The following is a 22,630-nucleotide window of genomic DNA, read 5'->3' on the forward strand; positions in this document are numbered from 1 at the left end:
TGGCTAATGACAAGAAGTGTGGGGTGCCTTGATTGGCCTTGGGATTGTGTAAACTTAGTTTTTCCGGTCGAAATTGAGGAAAGGCTAATGATAGTTATGTGGTTCCACTACAAAAAAAAAATAAAGCATTCTTGATTATGATGTGGTATGGTGTTGCCCTGATACAGAACTATTATTCTAAGTCTTACAAAATATTTCTATTAGAGATGAATTACTTGGAGTAATATGATGTGAATATATGTATATCTATATCTTTGGGAAGTCATGGTGTACAGTGATTTAAAAAATATTGAATATGCTAAAAAGCAAGTTAAACCAAAAAGTACTCCATCATTGTTTGATACGAACGTTTGGTATTAAATATAACTGTTTATCTTTTTGGTATTAACCTACATGCTGCCTTTTAACAGTAATTTTACTTTACATGTCTTTTGTGATGAACGACTTGGATAAAAGGTGAATACTAGTCCTAAAGCCCCTTGCTTGGCAGTTTCATGACAAATTATGAATGTCAACTTCTGCACAGTATAAAATCAAGATTATTGCCTCCTGCTTTGGTGGTGCATCCGATATTGGAAATCAGATAACTATATGTACTACCTTTTGTGTGAAAGGTTGTCAAGAAATAAAGGTTAATTATTTCATGATCCATTTGGCATCCTCAAAGCCATGTAGGACAGTGGTTCCCAGTTTTCAGTGAATATGAGACACACCAATCTTATTAAGGCCATTTTACACGGGGCACAGAATTGTGCAGGTTAGAGCTGCATTAATTTCTAAAATGGCGTGGAATTGCGCCAATGCATGAATGAAATTAGAACAGGGGCTCTTTTGCCGTCTCGCATCCACACATGTGTTCTAGCAAATTCACCGCTTTACACGACGCAATTTTGATTGCGCCTTCACACGTACGTCAGATTGCGCAATTCCGTGTACCGTGTAAAACGGTCTTTAGAATTGCTTATTTCTTGTAGAGATTTACGAAATAATTTTATTGCCTTGATTGAGGAAATTTATCTTTAACGTAGCATTCCTCAGATTTAAGAGAATTCCCAAACTTGTCATTTAGTGAATGATGTTTTCATCAACTTGGCTGGGACCCACTAGCCTATTCACTATGAGCATTTATACTCTAACCTTCATTTATTTTCTCCTTATTTTGAATTGTAAGAATGCTTTATTTTATTGGGCATATTTCATAAAAATGAGACTGATGAACGTTGCTCACTCAATAAGATTGCTGCTGAACCTCATGGCTCATCACCCCCTAATCGATATTACTTATTTTTTTAACAGTGTCCAATCTAATAGAATGCCACCTGCCAGCATAGCATTCAAGATCGAAAATTTGTAGTACTACCCACAAACTATTTGTTCGAGCTACTCAGCTAATCCAAGTAAGGTAAAAGCAGCATTTCTGATATTTTTTCCTGTTTTGATGTATCACATTTCCATTGTGTCTTTAATAAACGCTAACTAACAAGTGTGTCCAAATTACAAGCTATCACAGTATGGCTTCCTTGTTGTTAATACAGGAGTTTTACACGGAAACAGGTGTGACAGTAAAGATTTTATTGGCTCTCCTTAATCACATATGTTAATAATAACTCTTCCTGGGATTTGAATCTTGCAAAGTGGCTCCCATACTTGCCTGCATAAACACGAGTGTGCTCGTTCATCCTGATCCCATGTCAGCTTTCGGGTATTAACATCCACAGCAGCCACTAGGGTGTCCACCTTGGCTAGAGGTAGCGTAGTGACCCCTCTTTTCTGTTTCTGTTGCAACATGGATTTTTCTGAGATGAAACTGAATTAAATGTTCCACGATGCTTATGCAAACCATCATATTTTATTCACTTTCGTAAAATCACCAAGCTATAATTTCAAGAAAGTTGTTTTTGCATCACTATATTTTCAATCGCCGAATCAGGTTTCAATTGCTCTAATTACATTGGAATTGGCTTAGGCACAAACATTCCAAAATTTCTCGAACAAACAAATTCATTGCATTTTTGCTTAAATTGCAGTTTCCATTTTAAGGGAAGCCCCAGCGTCAAGGGTTAACTTCGAAGTAGTGGGCCAAAACACTGGCTATACTATCAGCTTTCTTATAGTATTTTAGCTTATTTTGCTTCTTGTGACATTGATGTAAATCCTTCAAATTATTACTGTTATTGGATAATTATTGAAGCTACATCAGGTGTGTGCTCCTGATGTTTGAAAGATATACACATTTTTTTATTCACGTCCTTGCAAGTCTATTCCTGCAGATGTCTTTGGATTGGAATGATGATAATTTACAGGTCTGTCACCTCTGTTAAATGCTTTGGCATTACATTCTAAGGAAATATGTATGAACATAAGCGAAGAAATATAGGTAGAAGTCTTGAAAAGAGAGGTGTCATTTTTGAGATGCAGCCATAAGCATTATTGAAGCACGAGCAAGCTAAAATAGCAGGAGTGATATTGGCAACTATTCAAGTAAGGTAAGATTTCTTAGACAGCTGGCTGAGCATGAACACCCTCGATGATAGTTGTCGAGTACAGTGCCTAATTTTGGTGCTTAGTGTCTTCCATGGAAAGGTAGAATCTACAGGAAGGTTTCAAAGCTTTCCTATAGAGTTTTTCGGTAACCGCGTGATTAAAAATTCTACTGAAGACCACACTCTTAGTAATAATAACCAACTCTTTTTCTACCACATAATATTCGGTGAAATAAACTTTGAAGGTTCACTCACGTTAGACCCCAATTTCTGGTGGATCACTTCATAATACATGCGGAGAATTTTCAAGCATGCTACTCTTACATCTCACACACTACTCGGTTCCTAACTACACACCATGTAACTAACATTGTCAATCACTTGATCATAGCATATTTAATATCTTAACACCATGCATCTATCATGAAATGAAACTTATTTCTTGCTATTATTCTAGTTCAGTTCAAAATAGAATTCACATGCTATGTGGCATCACCATTAAGGAGGGATACATACACTATTTTTGTTTAGTTAAATAATTGGTCTTTTCGAGGAAACCGATTCTTACAATTTTTCTTCCTACTGATTCTGATCAAGTTTGAAACATTTTAAAACCTTTGTTTTAAAGCAGTCAAGTTCTGTATTTAATTTAGCCATCATCTAAGTTCCAAATTGGCTCTGAAATACATATATGCACTGAATTTTTAACTAAATGTTCTCTCTGCTAAGAATGATGTTTACTGCATTGCACTAGTCATCTGTTTTGGCACGTGAGGTTGGCATTGTGTCACTAGAATCTGATGAGGAAAACATCCAATTGAACGGATTCAGGATTTTTTAAATAACTCATAACAATAATTTTAAATTCCATCATTGGTTATGGATTATGTCCTTGTGCCATACATGCCTTTTTCTATCCTTATAAAATTGTTTGATGATTGCATTGCTTATATTATGCTGTATGGCCAATTCATTGCCATTGCACACTCCTTTGGTGGTTACCCAATGATTCCATATTTTCGAGAGAAGTGTTATTCTTTGACTGTATTGAAGAATTGGGCTTTTTCCAATATGCAAAATGATAACTTTTATATTTATGGTAAAAATGTAGGCACTTACAAGCACATAGTATTTTATAGATTTAAATTATGTCCAGTAACTTAATTGTAGGTATTGTAAGAAGGCAAGATAAATAATAACTTAACTAACAAATCTAACAACATTAACTGGAATTTAACTTTCTGCGATAATTTTGAAAGATAAAACTGTATCAGGGATAGCTATACATATCGTAATATCCTTCTAGTCATGGCCTGGCTGCGGAAATCTACACTGAAACTTTTCAGTGACTGAGAAGTAAAGTGATCAAGCATGAAAACTTGAGATTTATCTAAATATTTCTTACTCTCAGCTGTAAAGGAAATAGCCAAATATGTATTCCATTTAAATTAAGTGGCTTCAGTAGTTTTCCCTACTTAGATGGAATAAGTGGCAGGAGGCCATAGTCACCCCTCTGAAAGGGTTAATCCATGTTTTTTCATCAAATTATTTGAGCCTGACGGCTAGGAGGTGTCTAGCTTAAGGTTTCATTTTATGCAAATGTGCCCGATGTTCTCTTAGCGTTTGAGGCAGGTGCATCCTGGTCCAAATTATAACCATATTTTTCAGGTGTCCAGGGAATTATGCCCTAATTCTCAGAATATCTGGGATATCCTGCAAGTTGAGGGCAATCAAGGGGATCCTGATCCTGGTAAATGCAGCTTGTACACAGTGCATGATGCCTCCAAGACTGGGTGTATGTATCAACTCTGGCTGGAGCCATGTCCAAGTTAGAAGTGAAATGAATTCCAGTGTTCCTTCTGGGCAAGCTAATGATGAATACAAACATTGTGGATTCTTCAGTTCCCCCCCCTAAAAATTTTTTCTGTGTGATTGGTTACCAATAATATTTTGGCTAGCAGTACACGAATAATGTTTCTAGCTGGTGAAACAGAAGACAGGAGAGTGATGCAGGAGAACAGAGAGAAAGCCATAAATTAAACTATTTAAATCCATGAAATTAATAGCAGCAACATACAGTTTGTGTTGAGGGACATGATCTCATCTCTATCTTTGTATCTATGGGTGCTATACTGGAACACCCTCTGGAAAAATCTCTCATCAAAAAGGTACCAACTTAAATAAAGTGACTTCATTGTCTCTTTTCTTTTATACTTTCCTATAGTATCTAGTCTGAGATATGATGTGAAAAATGTTGATACGATGAGTCATGAAGAGTACTTTTGACATCTCAGAAAGTTGAAATTGGCTCTCAAATAAGAAGGAATCTATTGAGATGACATATGAGGACAAAATGTTTGTGTTCCAGAATGAATTTAAAATATTATTCAAGAGCATACCACCCAAACTTGGTGATAAAGTGCCCTTAAACTTGTTTTATGGTGTTTCGAATGCAAAAAGGAGAAATTTTTTATCATATTTTTTCTATCACATAGAATATCTACTTATTAAAATGTAATACATAATTCCTTTCGATTCCCTCCACCATCATGCTCATAAATTATCAGCTTTCAATTCCATGGAGCTCACAGTATTATCTATTCCATGGTCCTTATATGCTGGTTGCTAATCTCCCGACATATTCCGGCTCGGGAGTATTGCCTGAGATTCCGCTTTCACTCCTCAAACCCCTCACACGCCTCCCCTCAAACACAACTCTGGGCATAGTGCGCTGTCACTAGGGGAAATACGGAAAACTGCGCTGTCGAAAGCATAGACCGCTGCCGATAGCACAGTTAGTTCCATATTTCCCATGGTGATAGCGCACTGTGCCCAGAGTTGTGTTTGAGGGGTAAAAGTGGAATCTCAGGCAACAATCCTGAGCCCAAGATTAGCAACCAGTATATAATAATAATAATAATAATAATATTTAATTTCCTGTTGGCTATACAAGTATAACATAGGATTTAGTCAAAAAAGAAGAAAAGTTTATACAAAAGTTACATAGAAATTACAATAAATGATAAGCAGTTAAATACATACATAATTATATTAATTTGTCATTTAGATACTCATCAATGCTATAATAGCATTTCTTAAGTAGCAGTTCTTTTAGCTTATTTTTAAAAGTATTATTACTCACTGCACATTTTATTGCATTTGGAACTTTATTGTAAACCATAGAGGCTGAGTGGTGAGGACCTTTTCTGCTTACATTATAAGGCTGATTGTTCAGATGGACATTGTCTTTACTACGTGTCCCGTGGTTATGGATTGACGAGTTGGGCATAAACAGGTGCCTATTGTTTCTCACAAAAGTACAGCAATTCAAGATATAAATACAGGGGAGAGTAAGTATTTTAAGTTCTTTGAATAGGGGTCTTCCTGGGGTCCTAATTGAGACCCTTAGCATACTCTTAATAGCCCTCTTTTGTATTGAAAATGCCTTTATTGCAGCACTACTATTACCCCAGAATACAATTCCATAAACTAAAAAAGAATGGATTTTGGCGAAGTAGATGAGACTTAGAATCTGAGTTGAGGTGGTTTGGGCAAGTTTCCTGATCATATAGATCCCAGTATTCATTTTATTGATTAATTTGGTTATGTGAGGCTGCCAGTCAAGGTTCATATTGAGATATAAACCGAGAAATTTAGTGGTGTCACAGTGAAGTATAGTGATATTTGAGTCTGTTCTGAGAAGAGGGCTTTGAATTGGTGGGTTTGTTTTATTATGAAAATGAACGAAGCATGTTTTGTTTTCATTAAGAAGTAGGTTGTTTGACCGGCACCATTTGGACATAGTTGTTAAGGTTTGACGGGCAGCACTGCTAGCATCTAGGAAATTGTCACTTATGTTCAGTGTGGATGTATCATCAGCATATAATATAACTTCATTGTTTGGAAAGTTATTATGTAGATCATTAATGAAAATGATGAATAAAAGAGGTCCTAATATAGAGCCTTGTGGTACACCACAATTGGTTGAGGCCACATCAGATCTGAAAGAACGAGCATTTGAATTGAGGTTGAGGTTTACCTGCACAAATTGTTTACGGTCTGAGAGATAAGACTTTAACCAAGATAAGGCATTGCCATTGATCCCAATTTTCCTGGGATAAGGGCCATGATCTATTCATATGTTTAATACTAATGCCATTTTGAAATAAATTAGATCAAACGTATTGCAGAGGTTAACGGCTACAACAGCAACATAGAGGAAAAGATTTTACACCGTCAACAATGGAAAATGTTAAAAACTAAAAGCTAATTAATAGTTTGCCCACACCTTAGAAAAGCATTGTTGAAGAGGAGCAAAATTCTGTCCATTGGCAATTTATCGTGTAAAGTAGCTAATTGTACACCAAAACACAAATTCAAGGTTTCTTTTTGTAATCAACAATATTTGAGTAAGTTATTAATTCCAAATATAAATTTTAAGATTTAAATACCAGTAATGGGTATTTAGTGTATTGTCAAATCTCTGTAATTTCTCAGCAGTATACTATGTTGGTCAAACAGGACACGTCATCCACACCTGGATAAAATAAAATAAGAACTGTTTCATGAAAGATGATTTCATAAGGACTCAGAGAGTGATTTCATACCAACAGTCATTCATTTCCAATGCAAAGGGATCAAGCTGGACTTTCTTGAAAACTTAGAAATTAAGTTGCATTACAAAAACCAACAATGTACATGCTTTAAATGAAATGCTCCCTTCCCGCCTGACCTTACCTTTCTCCCCTGCCCCCGTGATGCAATTCCTTAACAATGCTCCCCGCACCCCTCTCATCATGCATTCTTTGCCTGTTGACCCCTTCCCCTGCCTTCTTACTCTGTATTTATAAGGGGCTCGCAGTGAACCATTTGGTCACCTTGATAGTGACTATATACTAGCCAAAACCCTAGGTCGGAATAATAAAGTTTTAGTGGAACGCTACAAAGTGATTTCACACTAATGATTTGTGGTTGAAAAACAAGTAAATATATTTTGTGAAACTTTTTGAAAATTCTTGAAATTACATAATTCGATATTATGCATATTCAATATGATATTACGAAAAGTTGATTTTTCAGTGTGATGACTTCGTATTATCAAGATTTTATAGCATATCACCCTTGTGGGCAGCCCTAATGGCAATCACAGCACCATATTTTTTAACATAATCTCTATCTATTTACCTAAAGCATGACTACTCATGAATGACTAGGTACACTTCTTTTGAGTCCAATGTTTCCACCTCTAGCAATAGGTGGCACATTTGTCCTGAAGGAGATTGCACGTTACTTGTATGGAATCCCAGATAACCCCTCTGCTCTCACGATTGCACAAGCCAAGATCAAACCAGCTCAAATTCTGAACACATAGTGCTACAGAAAAAGATGGTAAACACATGCAGGAGACTCAATACAAAATTGTCAAATGCATACAGGAAAATCTACTATACAGGGAAACTGTAGCAAATTTATGGGATTGAACATGACCGTACTGTTTGTATGGGTGAACAGGAGTCTAGTGGGGGAATACTCAAGTTTTATGACTTCCCAGCAAGTAATCATGAAACTTCCACAAAGGTATTCCGTTTTTCTAAGAGCTTCAAATATTGATGTGAGCTTTTAAATTACTAATAAGTAACCCAGTCAGCACAAAAGATAATTTAGATGGAAATTATTTTGGTAATTTGGAGCAAATTTGGCCTAGTAACTTTTACCCTTCCTTTACCACGTAATTACTCGAATGCAGAATTGCCAACATTGAAGCATAAAAATATATAGTGAGGCATTTACTTAATTGTATGAGGTTGAGAAAAGTTTAAAGTAGAAAAATAAAGTCCAATACATCCACAGCGACACTAGTGATATTTTTCAAATTATTTTAGATTTCATTTTGCAAATGGTTTCACATTGTATACACACTACCGATGAAAGGCTGTGGTCATTAACAAAAATTCAAGTACTTCAAAATTTCCTGATTATTTTCGTATATACATAGAGAAGATTTTCATCGGATAATTATTTTTCGCTAAAATGATTATATGACAGATGTAATTCACATCTTGATGGTTGGCTATATTGGATCCTCAACTGCGATTTGCGAATAGTGGACCAAAACGTTGGCTACGAGTGGACAAATAAACAATGAAGGAGGAACATGAACGCAACTGCAAAAGTAACGTGCCTGGCAATTATGATTTCTAAATATTACTGAAGCATGAATTAAATTAAACTAAGTTACCTGATATAATGCCGAAAATAGTCAAATTTAATTCAGTGGAAAATTTAACCAGAGTGTAGTATTACTTTTTGCTGCAATGCCATGGTGAGACAATACTTTTTAATAACATTTATAACTGAAATTTGATTCCCTCAACCTCTGCTAAAATATAGCACTCTTTATTTACAGTGATTTCATTGGAAAATTCAGGTGAAAAAAGTTTGGAAAAGCAGTTTTTAGGATTCTCGTTTGGGTGAATTTGTTTCCTCGTAATCCTGCCCTGAGGAGTTTGGTGTGGAAGTTGTTGTCACCGAGAGCTCAAGGGAAGAAAATTAGTTCCAAGTTTAACATTGTTTCTATTTTAAAAGAAGTCAAATTGTACAGCTGTTATTTATTTCGATCATTTCTCTTTCATCGAGTACCTACGTATTTCCTCATGAATGTAGGTTTCATTTTTGTTATTACATATTTCACTTTCACCAAGGGGTTAATTCCTAATACAAATGTCGTATTTATATATTTAGTAACTTTTCGTTGTTCAATAAACAGTTATTCTTCGAAAAATTGATGGTTTGAGGCGTAACTTTGTGAAAGCGATTCATTATGAAAAATGATATGGAAGAAACTTTGTGCTTATTAAAGTGTACCGGGACTAGCCACGGTGATAACTTTTTACGGAGTCACCCGCAATGCACAAATAGTGCGAAAAATCCACAGAGGAAAAATCATTTGCCTTGACCGGGATTCGAACCCGGATCCCTCGATTTCCGGCCAAGTGCTTTAGCCAGTTAAGCTACCGAGGCATCATTCTCCCCTGTGGAAATTTGTGGACTATACCGGACAAGGTGGTATGGACTGCTGAGCATATGATGCGACTAAGCAGTCCATACCACCTTGTCCGGTATAGTCCACAAATTTCCACAGGGGAGAATGACGCCTCGGTAGCTTAACTGGCTAAAGCATTCGGCCGGATATCGAGGGATCCGGGTTCGAATCCCGGTCAAGGTGAACGATTTTTCCTCTGTGGATTTTTCAAACTTTGTGCTCTCACATGAATATTTATTCACACATTTACACGACCATGGTTTCAACGTTAGACGTCATCATCAGGTGACCTTTTTCATTTCTCGTTATTCTTCAATACGTATCAATGTTGATTTCGTTCATGTCGATTCGACCATGGTATCAACGTTAGACGTCATCATCAGATGACCTGAGGAGCCTGTGTAAATGTGAATAAATATTCATGTTAAAGCACAAAGTTTCTTCTTTCTCATTTTTCAGTTATTCTTCAATATCAATGTCGATTTCATTCATTTACCATGTATATGAACGCCTACAACGCATTAAAGCTATGTGCTCTTAGTTCACAATAGCACCGATTGAGGGGGTGATGTCATGTTTCTTTTAAAGCTCCACAGACGGCTCTGATGTCACATTGGGAAGTTTAGCCCGGAAAAAGTTCCAATTTTACCCATGTTTTACCACCAAATTACCCAAATTTTACCACTTAAATTTACAGATATTTTACCCGTTAACATGCAGGCTACCCATCATTTTCCACAATGAGGAACTTGCATGGGTCGTAGATTGCTCTAAAAACTATTTTGAATAAGTCAAATGGATACATTAGCTCGCAAAAATACCTTCAGTTTCTCCATTCAACATCAAAAGAAATAAAAAAATTGCATTTAAAATCGAGAAAAATTTCTCTGAGCCGACCACTGCGCGAAGACACCCGAGCGTTGCCGAGGCCAGGCGTGACGTCATAGGTGCCTAAACAACCGTAGGGAGTAGGGAAATACGCTGAGCGCATGGTGTAAAATTTGTTTTGAGGGAGTATTTAGCCGCTCATCGTCACTTTATTTTGTTCTGTTATTCTTGGGCAAGTTCTCCTATTGCTATTGTGCCTAGATTATTACTTGGGATATTAATAATGCGGCATCGGGATTATGAAATACAAGCGTTTCACTTCGTGTGTTTTGGTTATCAGAAAAATGGATGATAACGTTGCCACTCGTTCGAATAGTACACCTGAAATTCATTTACGTCTACATAATACCCCGCAAGCCGCCTAAAAGGCGTGTGGCATGGGGTGTTAGGACACCAGCCTTTTTTTAGGACACCAAAAATTGATGCCACGACCCTCATGGAATTTGTTAAGACAAATTATTGCTATACGCCGGCGGCAAATCGAGTTCTAAAAGAAACTTGTAATACTGGAGGATAACGATCGTAAGCTGTGCTGTTGACATTAGAGTAAGCTGCGCTGTTGAATTTGGCAACGCCGGATTAACGGAGAAGGTAGTCCTATCCGTCCCACGGTACGAATTCACAGCAAAACAGTCTGCACACAATCCACATGTGAGATCGCGAATCGGTTCCGCTGCCAACACACACACAAGCTACAACCTATTTAAATAATATAGGTAAATCCATAAACAATATACTAGCATATACCATAAAAATATAATGGGAAATAGGCAAATACTCTTATCAAAAACTGGATGTCACTATCACATTCTTATATTCATCACGTACAACTTACAATAACAGAACTCGTTATGATGAATACAACTATTTATTCACTGATTTAAACCCTTAAATTAGCCCACACAGGTGACATTTCTCACTACTATTCGTTGAAATAATGGAATAACAAACTTCACACACAGTTTTTATTTCAATAGCGTGATCGTGAAATGTCATATCTACGGTGAACAACGGAGATTAGCACGCCACTGACAATTTTTACACTACTGTTAGACATTTATCGATAGCGTAATAGCACTTTTTACAATTCAATCACGATGGAACACTGATAACTCTTGGCCGATATTTTTCAACCTTGTCAAACTTCGTGCATTACAACAACTGGCACTGTGATTATTAGCAGTAGCTTAACGGGAGATGTCACGTTGAAAATAACACTATTTTGGCACAAAAATGTTTCTGGATGTCTCCAATCAGCGAGCAAAAGTTGCATTGACTGGAATTCACCCCATAATACAAGCACAGACAGTCCTTAACGCCGAATTCTCCGGTACCTACGAATAAACGGATGAAGTTATTGTATATAAAAGCTAATCGGACATTAGTAAACATCAAAATCGTTCTAATTACATACTTAAATGAATGATATGCCGTCGATAACATCAACTTACAATTAACGTATCCCCCTTCCAATGGCCGTGGCTCAGACTCCTACAACGATGTTATTTAGGTATTATCAAATTTTTGGTTTAACTGCTCCAGTTTTATATTTTATGCCCTTACTCTGATATTAATATTATAAATAATGCAAAATACGAGGGCTTCCAAGCCTCTATCGTCGGATATTTATCTTTAAATATAAAATAATCAACACGTCTAACAAACGAAGCTCTCACAACTGCTGGAAACTATTACAAACAATCACAACAATAGCTTCGCGTGATGTTTAGGCACCTTTGACGTCATCGAGGCTTCGTCGGCAGTGGCTTGGGGGGTGAGGGAGTTTTTCCCGCGCTTTAAAATTCGTTATATTTATCATTAAATATCTCGCGAAGGAAAACTCAGATTTACATGCGGTTTTCTTTGTTGTATTCAGAAAATAATTTTCTGTCTGCCTATGAAATAAAAAAAATTCATGCAAGTTCCCCATTTTACCCATGTAAAATAAGGGTAATAATGGGGTAATTTATCTTTTGTGATGACTGGGAATACACATTACCTTGACCATACAGAGAATATGCATTTTGTCTCTCAGGTATATGAATCTTCAGCATTGCATGAAGGAGTTTTAACTTTCAAAGAATCAAAATCTTTTTACATATATTATAGCTAAAATATTTTTCAGTCAATACAGAAACATTAAAATAAAAGTATCATTATTTGATTGTTATTATTTGATTGAATATTAAGAGCCTAAAATAAATTTTAAATAAATATTCTACAGTTAAATCATGATAATATATTTTTGTTACATATTGGCAGTATGTACAGCTGATCACAGTTCTCCCGAGTTTAACATGTAAACTGTGTTTTACCATACACAAATTCTAGAATATATCCTTCAGAACAAATAAAAATGTCAACATTATGTTCTGAAAATAAATTGGCTTCAATTATAATTTGTAATAAATCCAAATATTTTCAAGCTTAGATGTGTTTTCAGCAGCTTGTAATTATTACAAATATCACATGCAAGCATTTATGAGGTCAAAATGAATGTATATTATCAGAAAAACATAGTTATACACAACAACAAAATTCAAAATATCTATGCACTTCTTTCACACCAGCCCCTTCAATACCTAAATATGACTAGAGAATTAACTTATTGGTACAATGATTAAGAGAACCCACTCCAAATTTAAATTTCAATAAAAACCAATCAAATGATATGCCAAAATGGTATTGTATGACTAATCAGTGAATGGCAACTAGAAGAAAGGCCTACACATACATATTTATAATAATAATGTTAGTGAATAATGATTTGGACAGACTGTCAAGGAGCCCAATCATCTCTATAGCCACCAATACTCATAGTGATCATTTTTATGCATGCTCACTAGGAGGTGGCAGTGAAGATGACAACTTTAAGCAATATAGAGATTTACAGTATGAAATAATGGTGATACACTCTTGAGGTATAAAAAGATAAAAGCTGGGATGTAGAACATGGACTTTGAGCCAAGGTTTTACAAAATATGTGACAAAAATATATTACAATAACCACATAATATCATTTAATACAGGTACAAGTAATAATGAATAACTTAATGAGTCATGAGAAACTATAGATTTATCACAGTTCAGGATTTTTATAATAGAAAATCTTGGAATCATTAATAGTTCACATGATATAAAATGCATCTTTCCCTTATTGAAATTGATACAATAATCTTGAAACATAAGTGTAAATAGCACATATATAAATTTCACAATTAGATAATTCAACACATTACTCTAAGGGTGAAATAATTTTAAAAGTAGAATATATTAAATTACGAGGGTTAACAATCACATCTGAGTGTAACAAATGTTATAAATACTAACTCAATATGTAAGTTTTTAATGGTAATCTCAGGTATATATCCAGAAGATTCCTTCAGCAGCATATTAAAAATAAAATCTGGCATAAAAACAATTGATAGATACTAATGGAATATTTAGCAGTCTATAAGGGTATTTAATTTAATAAGAAATCACAGAGCTAAATACTTGGTCATTCATTAGATGATGACAACAATTCTAAAGCAAATATCAGTGAAGTAAATAAAACTTTGAACTACAGATAACTGATTTGGAAATTAATATCATCATATTTGATGCTAATATCCATAGCTGTATGGATTTCTTACTCATCAGCAATCAATTCCAATTCCCAATCCAGTCCACTGGTCAGGAACTGGCAAAAAGTATTTGTGCATTGCAGTTATAAATCGTCCACGGTAGAGATCTGGTTCAATTATGGTTGGAGTTTTTCCACCAGCAGACTTCACCATATTTTCAAGGCGTTTATCCCAAGTGAAGGTGCGGATATAATCTATATTTGGATGAAGAGAAAACATGGATTCAGCCGGGAAAAAAATCGTACATCTGTACCTGGACACCGAGTACATAATGCAATGTTCAATTTGTTTTAACTCAGATATTTGTAAGAATTTACTCAAATACAACCTCCTCCTCCTTCATATCTCCCAATAAACTCCTTCATATTATCATGAAAATTTTGCTATTGTAGGCATCATGAAAAACTGTTCATTCCTAGTCAAAAAGGTGCAGTAAAACCATTTTCACTCCCAAATCATACATCCCTACCAATTTTACAAAGATACTACTTATGATGTCATGGCCAATATCTTATGACCATGAGGTGTGTCTATTTAACACTTTCTTTGACTTTTCAATCTTTTTGTAACTCCCTGAAGGATAGAGTATTAAAACGAGGTTTGAAAGCCATAATGTAAAGACTGCATACCCTTATAACGCTATGCAACAGAGAAAAAAATTTTTCATTGAAGTAGGTGTTTTTGATGTGTTCTGAGAATCATTTCCATGTTCTGGAGGTTGGATTATAAGAAGGATACCTAAATTTTCATTGAAAGTTTTAGTGAACTAGCAATTTGTTGTGATGTCCTAATGAGCCCCAGGCAAATTCTGTCTTGCAGCAACAGATGGCAGTATAGTTGATAACTGATTTTATGCTAATGAGTGGTGAAAAGAGATTAGACAATCGGGATAAACAGTCTAATAATGCTGTTTCTTAGCTCTTTTCCCAGTTATGTGTACTTAAAAAAGTTGAGTGCCTCAGAAAATACCACGTTCCGTTAACTAGTATATGCACTGTGCATTAGTACTTCATCGAAAAAAAGAATGTGAAAGGACTGTTTCATCTGCATACAGATCACGGCAAGCTCGAGGGGTAGCTCAAAGTTTAGAGTGAGATATCACTCAGAGATACACGAACAATCTGCAGGCCAGACACAGATAATATGAATGACCTCTCACGTTCTTACAATGGTGGTTCCCTCTGAAAGGATCTCATTGCCCCAATTCATCCCTCACCTCCCTTAACAAGGGCTCAGAGGAGGAACTACGCAGCTCCTTTCTCTCCCAACCCAAGGATAGTGAGTGGGCACCAAACGCCTGCTTATAGAGTAATCCCCAGCTCAACTTGAAGGAACCGACGTTCTCTGGTACAGCCAATGCCCGAATGAAAGGTGGAACGAGGACCCAGGATGTGCTCGTGGGGTTACTCTCCCGATAGCCCGGTCTATAAGCCTTCGATTTTCACCCACACATCTAAGAAGGGAGATGACAGGGATGGGAGGCACCGCCAAGATGAGAGCCTGACTTTGCCTCTAGGGTGAGGATAGGGATGGAAGGGAGGGGATAGGGAAAAACCTGTACCGTCATTGGGATGGTGGGGCCTACTACCAACAAAATGTTTCTGCAGAAAGGAAAGATTTCATATAATTAAAAAAAAATTTCTTTAATTACTTAGTTCTATTCCACACTTTATTTTAATTAGTACGACCGGGGTATCTACATCTCATGCTATCATCAGGTGCATGAGATGCAGAAACCCGGGTCGTACTATTTAAAGTAAAGTGTGAAATAGAACAAAGTAATTTTTTTTTATTCTATGATGAAGCAGTTCCACAAAGTAACGCCTTGGGTAGAGTAAAGGTGGGGTAGGAAGTCAAGGAGAATATAGGTATTTGGGGAGGAGCGGAAGTTGAGAAGGTGGTGGGCAATGTTGGGTAAAACCAAAAGTCATGACAAACTGGAGACGGCCCCTATCCTTAAAAGTCCCTAGAAATCAGTCTTGAGGTGATTTAGCCTGTAGCATTAAACATCTTAGCAGACTAGAGCACAGCATAAGATTTCGAGGTGATTTTAGAAAGACAATTAATTTCCAGGGAGAATGGCTTCACTTTCCCAAGTTATCAAGTTTCCACTACAGGCGAAATAAATTACTGAATTCCAGGTTAAGAAATAATAACTAGATAAAACACACAACTTTTATTAGCTTTAGCCATTATTGATAAATCTTACCATGTAAACATTAATTTAGCACAATCTATGTTCAAGCGTTCACCATTGCATGGCTGTCCATTTAAATCCGATTGAAAAATATTAAAAGACTCAGATACCACTTTGACCAATACATATCTCTCCTCTGATCAAATTTCTCGCTATCTTTAGCATCGAACTCTGAATCAATTACAGATAGAGAAACTCAAAGCACATATACTTACCAATTATTCCCACGATCAGTTCTTTCTTTTCTTCATCTAAGCCCACTAGCAAGGAGTAGTCCATCACAGACTGAGATGCTAGAAACAATGTATCATTGCTGATGGCTCTAGTAAGCACAGCCTTGGAGTGAGATTGTATATAAAGTGGAGATTCACATGTCACTGTATAAATGAAAAAGAATTAATAACACCAACCACAATTAAAACCATTAAAAAAATCAAAGTAGACTTTCATTTTCACAAAGGTCATATTATTTACAATATCAAAGGTTTACCAAATTGAACTTGTGTCACTATTGTTTTAGTATACAATCGAACCTTGATAAGTGAAAGTTCAAGGGACTGGCATTATTTTCTTGCTTATAGAGGTTTCTCACTTACAAAGGTTCCGGAAAGACCCCTCTCACTAATAGAGGAACAAAGAAGGTAGTATAGGAAGGAGAGTCCAGGGAATCCACAATTATATATGAACTTATAATGTATGTAACTACAGTTTAGGGCCTCTAATCCGGAAAGCTTGGGACCAAAGGTTTTCTGGTTTTTCTGGATTTCTGGTCTTCACGCACGCGGAAAAAGTGATACACTTTTTTTTGAGAATTTTATTGCAATAAAACCATAACTCAGAAATTACACATGACAGGGGTTTTAACATTAATTAGCATAAACTTTTAGGCAGTATTTCAATTTAATATATATAACTTTACTTTAAAATTATCAGAAAAAAGTAGTACGTGATTTATTATTCATACAATTCAAAACATTAGCCTTAGATGGATTCAAGTACACTACATTGAAGGAGGCAACAAACTTGCCAGATAAGCCGTCAAATCATGACCTTAGCTTCCGCAGCATAAACTATACGTGCTTAATACTGGATGAGAACGAGCAATAAATACATCTTTTTCTTCATGCTCAATAGCTTTCGTTGATAGCATTCCCTAGCCGACGTTGAGATATCTATGGATACCTTCCTTAGTCGGACAGTAAATCTGTACAAATGCTTCTGCATTTTGTTAATTAATTTATAAATCCGTTCAGGCTTTTGTGCTCGATATTTGAGATCCCTACACATAGGCGGATCTAGAGGGGGTAAGGGGGGCAAGTGCCCCCACCAGACTCTTAAGAAATATACAAGATTGTTAGGTCCCATTCTCATTGCGTTTGTTTTGTTTACGAGGTATCCTTATGCCCCCGCCCAGAAATAAATCCTGGATCCGCCCCTGTCCCTACACATCCCTGCCAAGGTTGTTAGTGTATTTTCACGGCATGTGCTAACTTCCCACACGTCCCAGAACAATGCTCGGAGAGTGGGGCCACGAGGTGGCAAGTCGAAACACTACACAGAGGAATTTTCAAACGTTCTGGTTTTCTGGTTTTGCTGGTTTCGAGATTCCAGATTTGAGGTCCTCAACTGTATCTATAAACTTAAATTATTTACTATGCTTATTTTAAGAAACACTTGCTGCATTTTGAGATTCTCTAGTGGCATCATTAACATTACTTTGAACTCACTTCCCTTTCTTTGAAAAATAGATTGTTACCTTTCTGAAAAAAACTCAACAACAGCACGTCTTGACTCACTGGATTCAAAGATGCAACAATGTAAATTTATGAAATTTTCTTCCAAAAAATATCAATTTCTTTTCCTCTTGACTTCTGTCAAAGTTTGCGTCAGCAATTGATTGAGTCATGAAGAATGTGTTCCCTTCAAGTCAATGTTAACTAAAATGTATACAAATTAAAAGTTTGAGTGTGTAATGGCCCGAAATTCAGAGGCCATTTACAAAATATTTCGTGAAGGACAGGGCTCTTTGCGAGGTGGAGGACGGTGCGCAAACAGCCCTGTTTGTCATACAATAGGAGATCCGGGAGAATGGAGAAGGAAGGCGATGACCAAAGGACTGGCTAATAGGAAATAAACACAACTAATAGAACGCTCGTGGGCTCTAACCTTTCGGAAGGGGGGCTTAGTTTAAAGATATACTTTCACAAAATACCCCCACCTTTGCTTTTTGAGCGTCTCTACGTCATTCGAGAGACACTACATAAAGGTAAAACTAAAAGAATAGATGACCTCCATTGTTAGGAGTTGCGGTTAATCGTGATTGTGCAAGAGTGAGACGGCGTCGATTGACATCTTTATTTTAAAAACCTTGCCTTGCACGCACTACTTTTCTTGTCAGTACCCGCATCACGGGCTCTCTTGCTTCTGCTTCAACTTTCTTCGTTCCTTGCTCTCGGGCCCTTCTAGTGGGCGACATTAGCCGTTAATTCCCTACTTACGAAATTCAAAGATCAGCTTCCTTTCCCCTTCGGGAAATTGCACGCACTCTAGCTGCAGCTAGGCAATTATTCGCCAGTCGATCCTCAGCCGCCGCCCAATGCCAGCCTTCTCCCGCCTCCCGCATCTCCGTGGTCTCTCAGTGCCAGAGAGACACCAAAAGGTAGAGTTCCTTTTCCTTTTTTTCATCAAAATGCAATCCACGTGCTATCATTGATACCCGATGCCAATGGCAAGAGCCCACGTTAAATCTAGCTCGGACTCGAGTCCCAGCTCATCCCGGGTCCGGGTCACGACAAGTGCAACAAAGGCTTCCTGTCGTTCTGCATGGAGTCAGACAGCATGCACACATTTCCCAACCTGAAGTGGGCCAAAACATCTCTCACATCTAAAGGTTCTTAGACTCTCCCTGATAGAGGCTTTTAAGGGTAAAAATGACAAGACTAGTCAATGAGTCTCACTCACAGAGATTTCTCACTTATTGAGGTTTGACTGTATTAAAAAATATTGCATCAATTTGTTATTCTATTCTAGACTTTTTCATTTAGTCTGTAATAATAAGCAATGGATAAACATCTTAACTAGTGGACTATATTTTCCAATGGCTGAAAATAGAAATAAAATGTCCCTCTTGATAACTCATTCAATTTAGAATAGCTACCCTAATTTTTTCATCACAAAGACTCATTTGGTTTTTGGTGGCAACAGGGATTATTACATTTTTTCCTGAAAATGTATGATTAATCTGGAAAACAATTCAGGCTGGTACATAAAAGCAAATATTATTCTGTGGCATTACCTGAATTACATTTAGGTCAAATTCATAAACATAAATACAGTTTGATCTGATGCTTAACATTGGTTTCTATCATGTAGGTATCTTTTAAATGTTAGCTTGGAATAATTCAACAATGGAAATTTTTTTACAAAATCAAATATGTGTACCTATTTGATTTCATAGACTTCTAGAAATAGAATTCTTACTGAAATTAAAAAAAAACTAATCAAAGTCAACGTAAAAAACAAGACAGACACAAAATAATAATCCTTAATTATTTTCCAATGCATTCATACTAACTTTTCAGAAGATTCTCATCAAGAAGAACGATTTCAGAGTCGGCAACATTGGGAATTCCTCCGTTGGCACCAGGGTGCAAAGAGCCTGAACCTCCACTACTGGCAGCAGCATCCACCAAACGGTTCCTCATGGACCCCTTCAATTATGAATGGAATTGAAATAAATTGATGGTACATGAATTACACTACATTATAAATCACTTACTCAGTGCTCCAAGCAAAAGGTTGGTTTGGATAGGCAAGATAGAGCTCACCCACTACTAGGTCATTAGAACCTACATTTCAAGCATTCACAGTGAATTTCATTCAGTTTATTTCCTCATATTCCATGCATACTAAAATATCAAAATTAATAAAGGATTGAAAATGATGCTAATAAAAAATTTAAGGAACAAATAAAAAACTTGATCTTTTAATGACATGGCCAAATGGCAAATTTGTAAGAGTGATAATAGTCTCCTGGCTAAAAGTATAAAGAACAACTGACAAAAATATATTACTAATAATAAAAATAAAGCTCATCATAACATCATGATGTGCCACACCCACTGCAGCAGAATATGAGGAAAATAATTTCATCCGGATTCTTCGCCAATGGAGTTCATCAATCATTATCACTGAACTTTAAGATTGTCATTTCAATACTAAATTAAATAAAAACGCATCAAAACTTCTTTGACAAATGCAACTGGGTTGAAAAACATGATGAATTCTTTGTGCAGGCATTTTTATAAGGAACAGTACGGAAGTCATCTACCAACACAGACACTCCACTCCACTAAGCACACTTTGGAAAGTACAAGATATTCTGAATTGGCTCAAGAGGAAAATGTGGATCGAATTAATGGGTAAATGGTGCAAAACCAAACATGGCATTTAAAGTATTAGGAGTTTCTGGGAAAGTATAAAAATTATGAACATAGCAAGTTGCTCTAAGGAGAGTTTTAAACCTGCCACTCATTTAGGCTATTTTGATGATGGCTGGATTCAAAAACATAGGTATGCTTACATTGATGTACACTCGATAATACATAGAGATAACAATTTAAAAACAGTAGCAGGCCTAGCCAAATGAGGTCATTATGATGAGCCCAAAAAATATAACTAAAATTATGTGACATACTTACCATTCATGCGTACCTACTAAAATCAATCATGGAAATGAAATCCTTTGTTATTTTAGACAAATGCAGAGGCCAATATTTCAGACAATCCTATAATATTAAATATAAGCTGCTAGACAGGTTGGTAACTCCATTCCATAATGGTAGCATTTATCCCTTGAAATAGGCCATCACACCAATCCACCATTTCATACCATTCCAACTGGGTACATACGTGTACACTTACTCCACTTTACTGATAAGCAAACTCCAATAGCATCCTCTCAAGCATTGATCAAAAACTTGTAGTAAGCTTGGACTATGCAAATGCTAAGAGGTGAAATAAATTTTGACCGATGAATTTCAAACTGGTGAGTTGGCCCATCAGATAATAAAATTATTTATTGCACTGTTTGGTGAATGGTGACACTTCAGTGCAAAAATGACATGCTGAAAAGGCATACAGAACGTAAAGGGAACTGTTGGGGGATACACATGTGTATAGCATTACTAAGCATCTTGTACTTTCCAAAATGTACCAATAGGAGTCCACCCTTGTTGCTACATTTGTGTATTATGTCTAGGGACATGCAAAAGGTGGGGTTATTTTATAGCCAAAAGTGGTGTTATTTTTCTACAAAAGCGATATTATTTTGCCCTGAAATCGGTGTTATTTTAACAGCAAAATAATTGATGTTGATTGAGAGCCATCCCTCCAGTGGCCCACCTAATGCCCTAAATTTAGGATATTATTTACCGGGAATAATTTAAGCAATAATATACGTAGAGTATTGACTGAATTCACCTATTTTACATATTTATCCTTTGCGTATACATATATCTAGCTTACATAGAGAAATATTACTTTTAAATGTCTGTAATTTCAAATGAAATATTGCTATTGTGATCAAGTTGTCATCTTTTACATTTGTTCTCTTATCTGTTAACACAGTGTTATAGCAGGAAAGAAATCTTTCTCAGTCCATGTTTGCAGAAGGGATCCAAATTGCTTAAAGGCACTTAGATGCAAACGATGTCTCAGACATTTGAGCTCCTGGATTGCTTTAATTACATCCACTGAACCCAGGGAATTTAGCTTTTGTAGTACATAATTTCTGTAATTCTCCCAACCCCAACATCAACTTCTCTGTCTCCATTGATTCCAGGCCATGAATTTTTTGTTTTTAAGTCAGGGTTCATGTCTGTAGACGGAACTTCTTGGGGATCAAAAACTGAGATCTTTTCAAATACCTATTTTTCCGCTTAGGTCTTCTACCATAAGAGAACTAAATTTGGTTGATGCTTTTTCAGCCATCTGCATAAGTATTGACTTTACAGCAGCTGCTATAGAGGTTTTCATGTTTTGCAGATGTAATAAGTGGTTTTATCTAAAAAAAAAAGTACTCTTATGAATTTTCTCGAGGGTCATTTTTAACTTCCTTAACTCTTTCAAAATGGTGGAGTTCTCTCCTTAACATGAATGCAGGACTGCGCTCCATGAGACTCTTCGGTCCCCTCTGTATGGGGCATTTATGTTGGACATCTGTTAAGAAAGGTCCTGCAGATAATCAAACACTCTCAACGCCAACCTTTTCTGATCCTTCCTAGTGGGCATTTTGCATTATCTTGGACTCTGAGGGTAGTTGGTCTCCCTCCTTTCGTGGTTTATAACCCTACCAGCGGCATTGGTTTGCTGTCAACTCATGCTTTGTTCATGT

General features: G+C 36.4%; 1 protein-coding gene across 5 annotated transcripts in view; it reads right to left on the reverse strand.

Annotated features, from left to right (window-relative positions):
- Nucleotides 1-12,637: 12,637 nt before the first annotated feature.
- LOC124156354 (1-phosphatidylinositol 3-phosphate 5-kinase) overlaps nt 12,638-22,630 on the reverse strand; it is a 69,839-nt gene continuing 59,846 nt past the window's right edge. For all 5 annotated transcript variants that reach the window (XM_046530868.1, XM_046530867.1, XM_046530869.1 and 2 more), the window contains 3 exons: nt 19,811-19,946; nt 16,452-16,613; nt 12,638-14,233 (listed from right to left, as the gene is read on the reverse strand). In XM_046530868.1, the coding sequence (XP_046386824.1) occupies nt 14,052-14,233; nt 16,452-16,613; nt 19,811-19,946 (480 nt within the window). In that variant the 3' untranslated portion in view covers nt 12,638-14,051. The remainder of the gene's footprint in view (nt 14,234-16,451; nt 16,614-19,810; nt 19,947-22,630) is intronic.

Source organism: Ischnura elegans, chromosome 3, assembly GCF_921293095.1.
Source record: "Ischnura elegans chromosome 3, ioIscEleg1.1, whole genome shotgun sequence".
Classification (NCBI taxonomy): domain Eukaryota; kingdom Metazoa; phylum Arthropoda; class Insecta; order Odonata; family Coenagrionidae; genus Ischnura; species Ischnura elegans.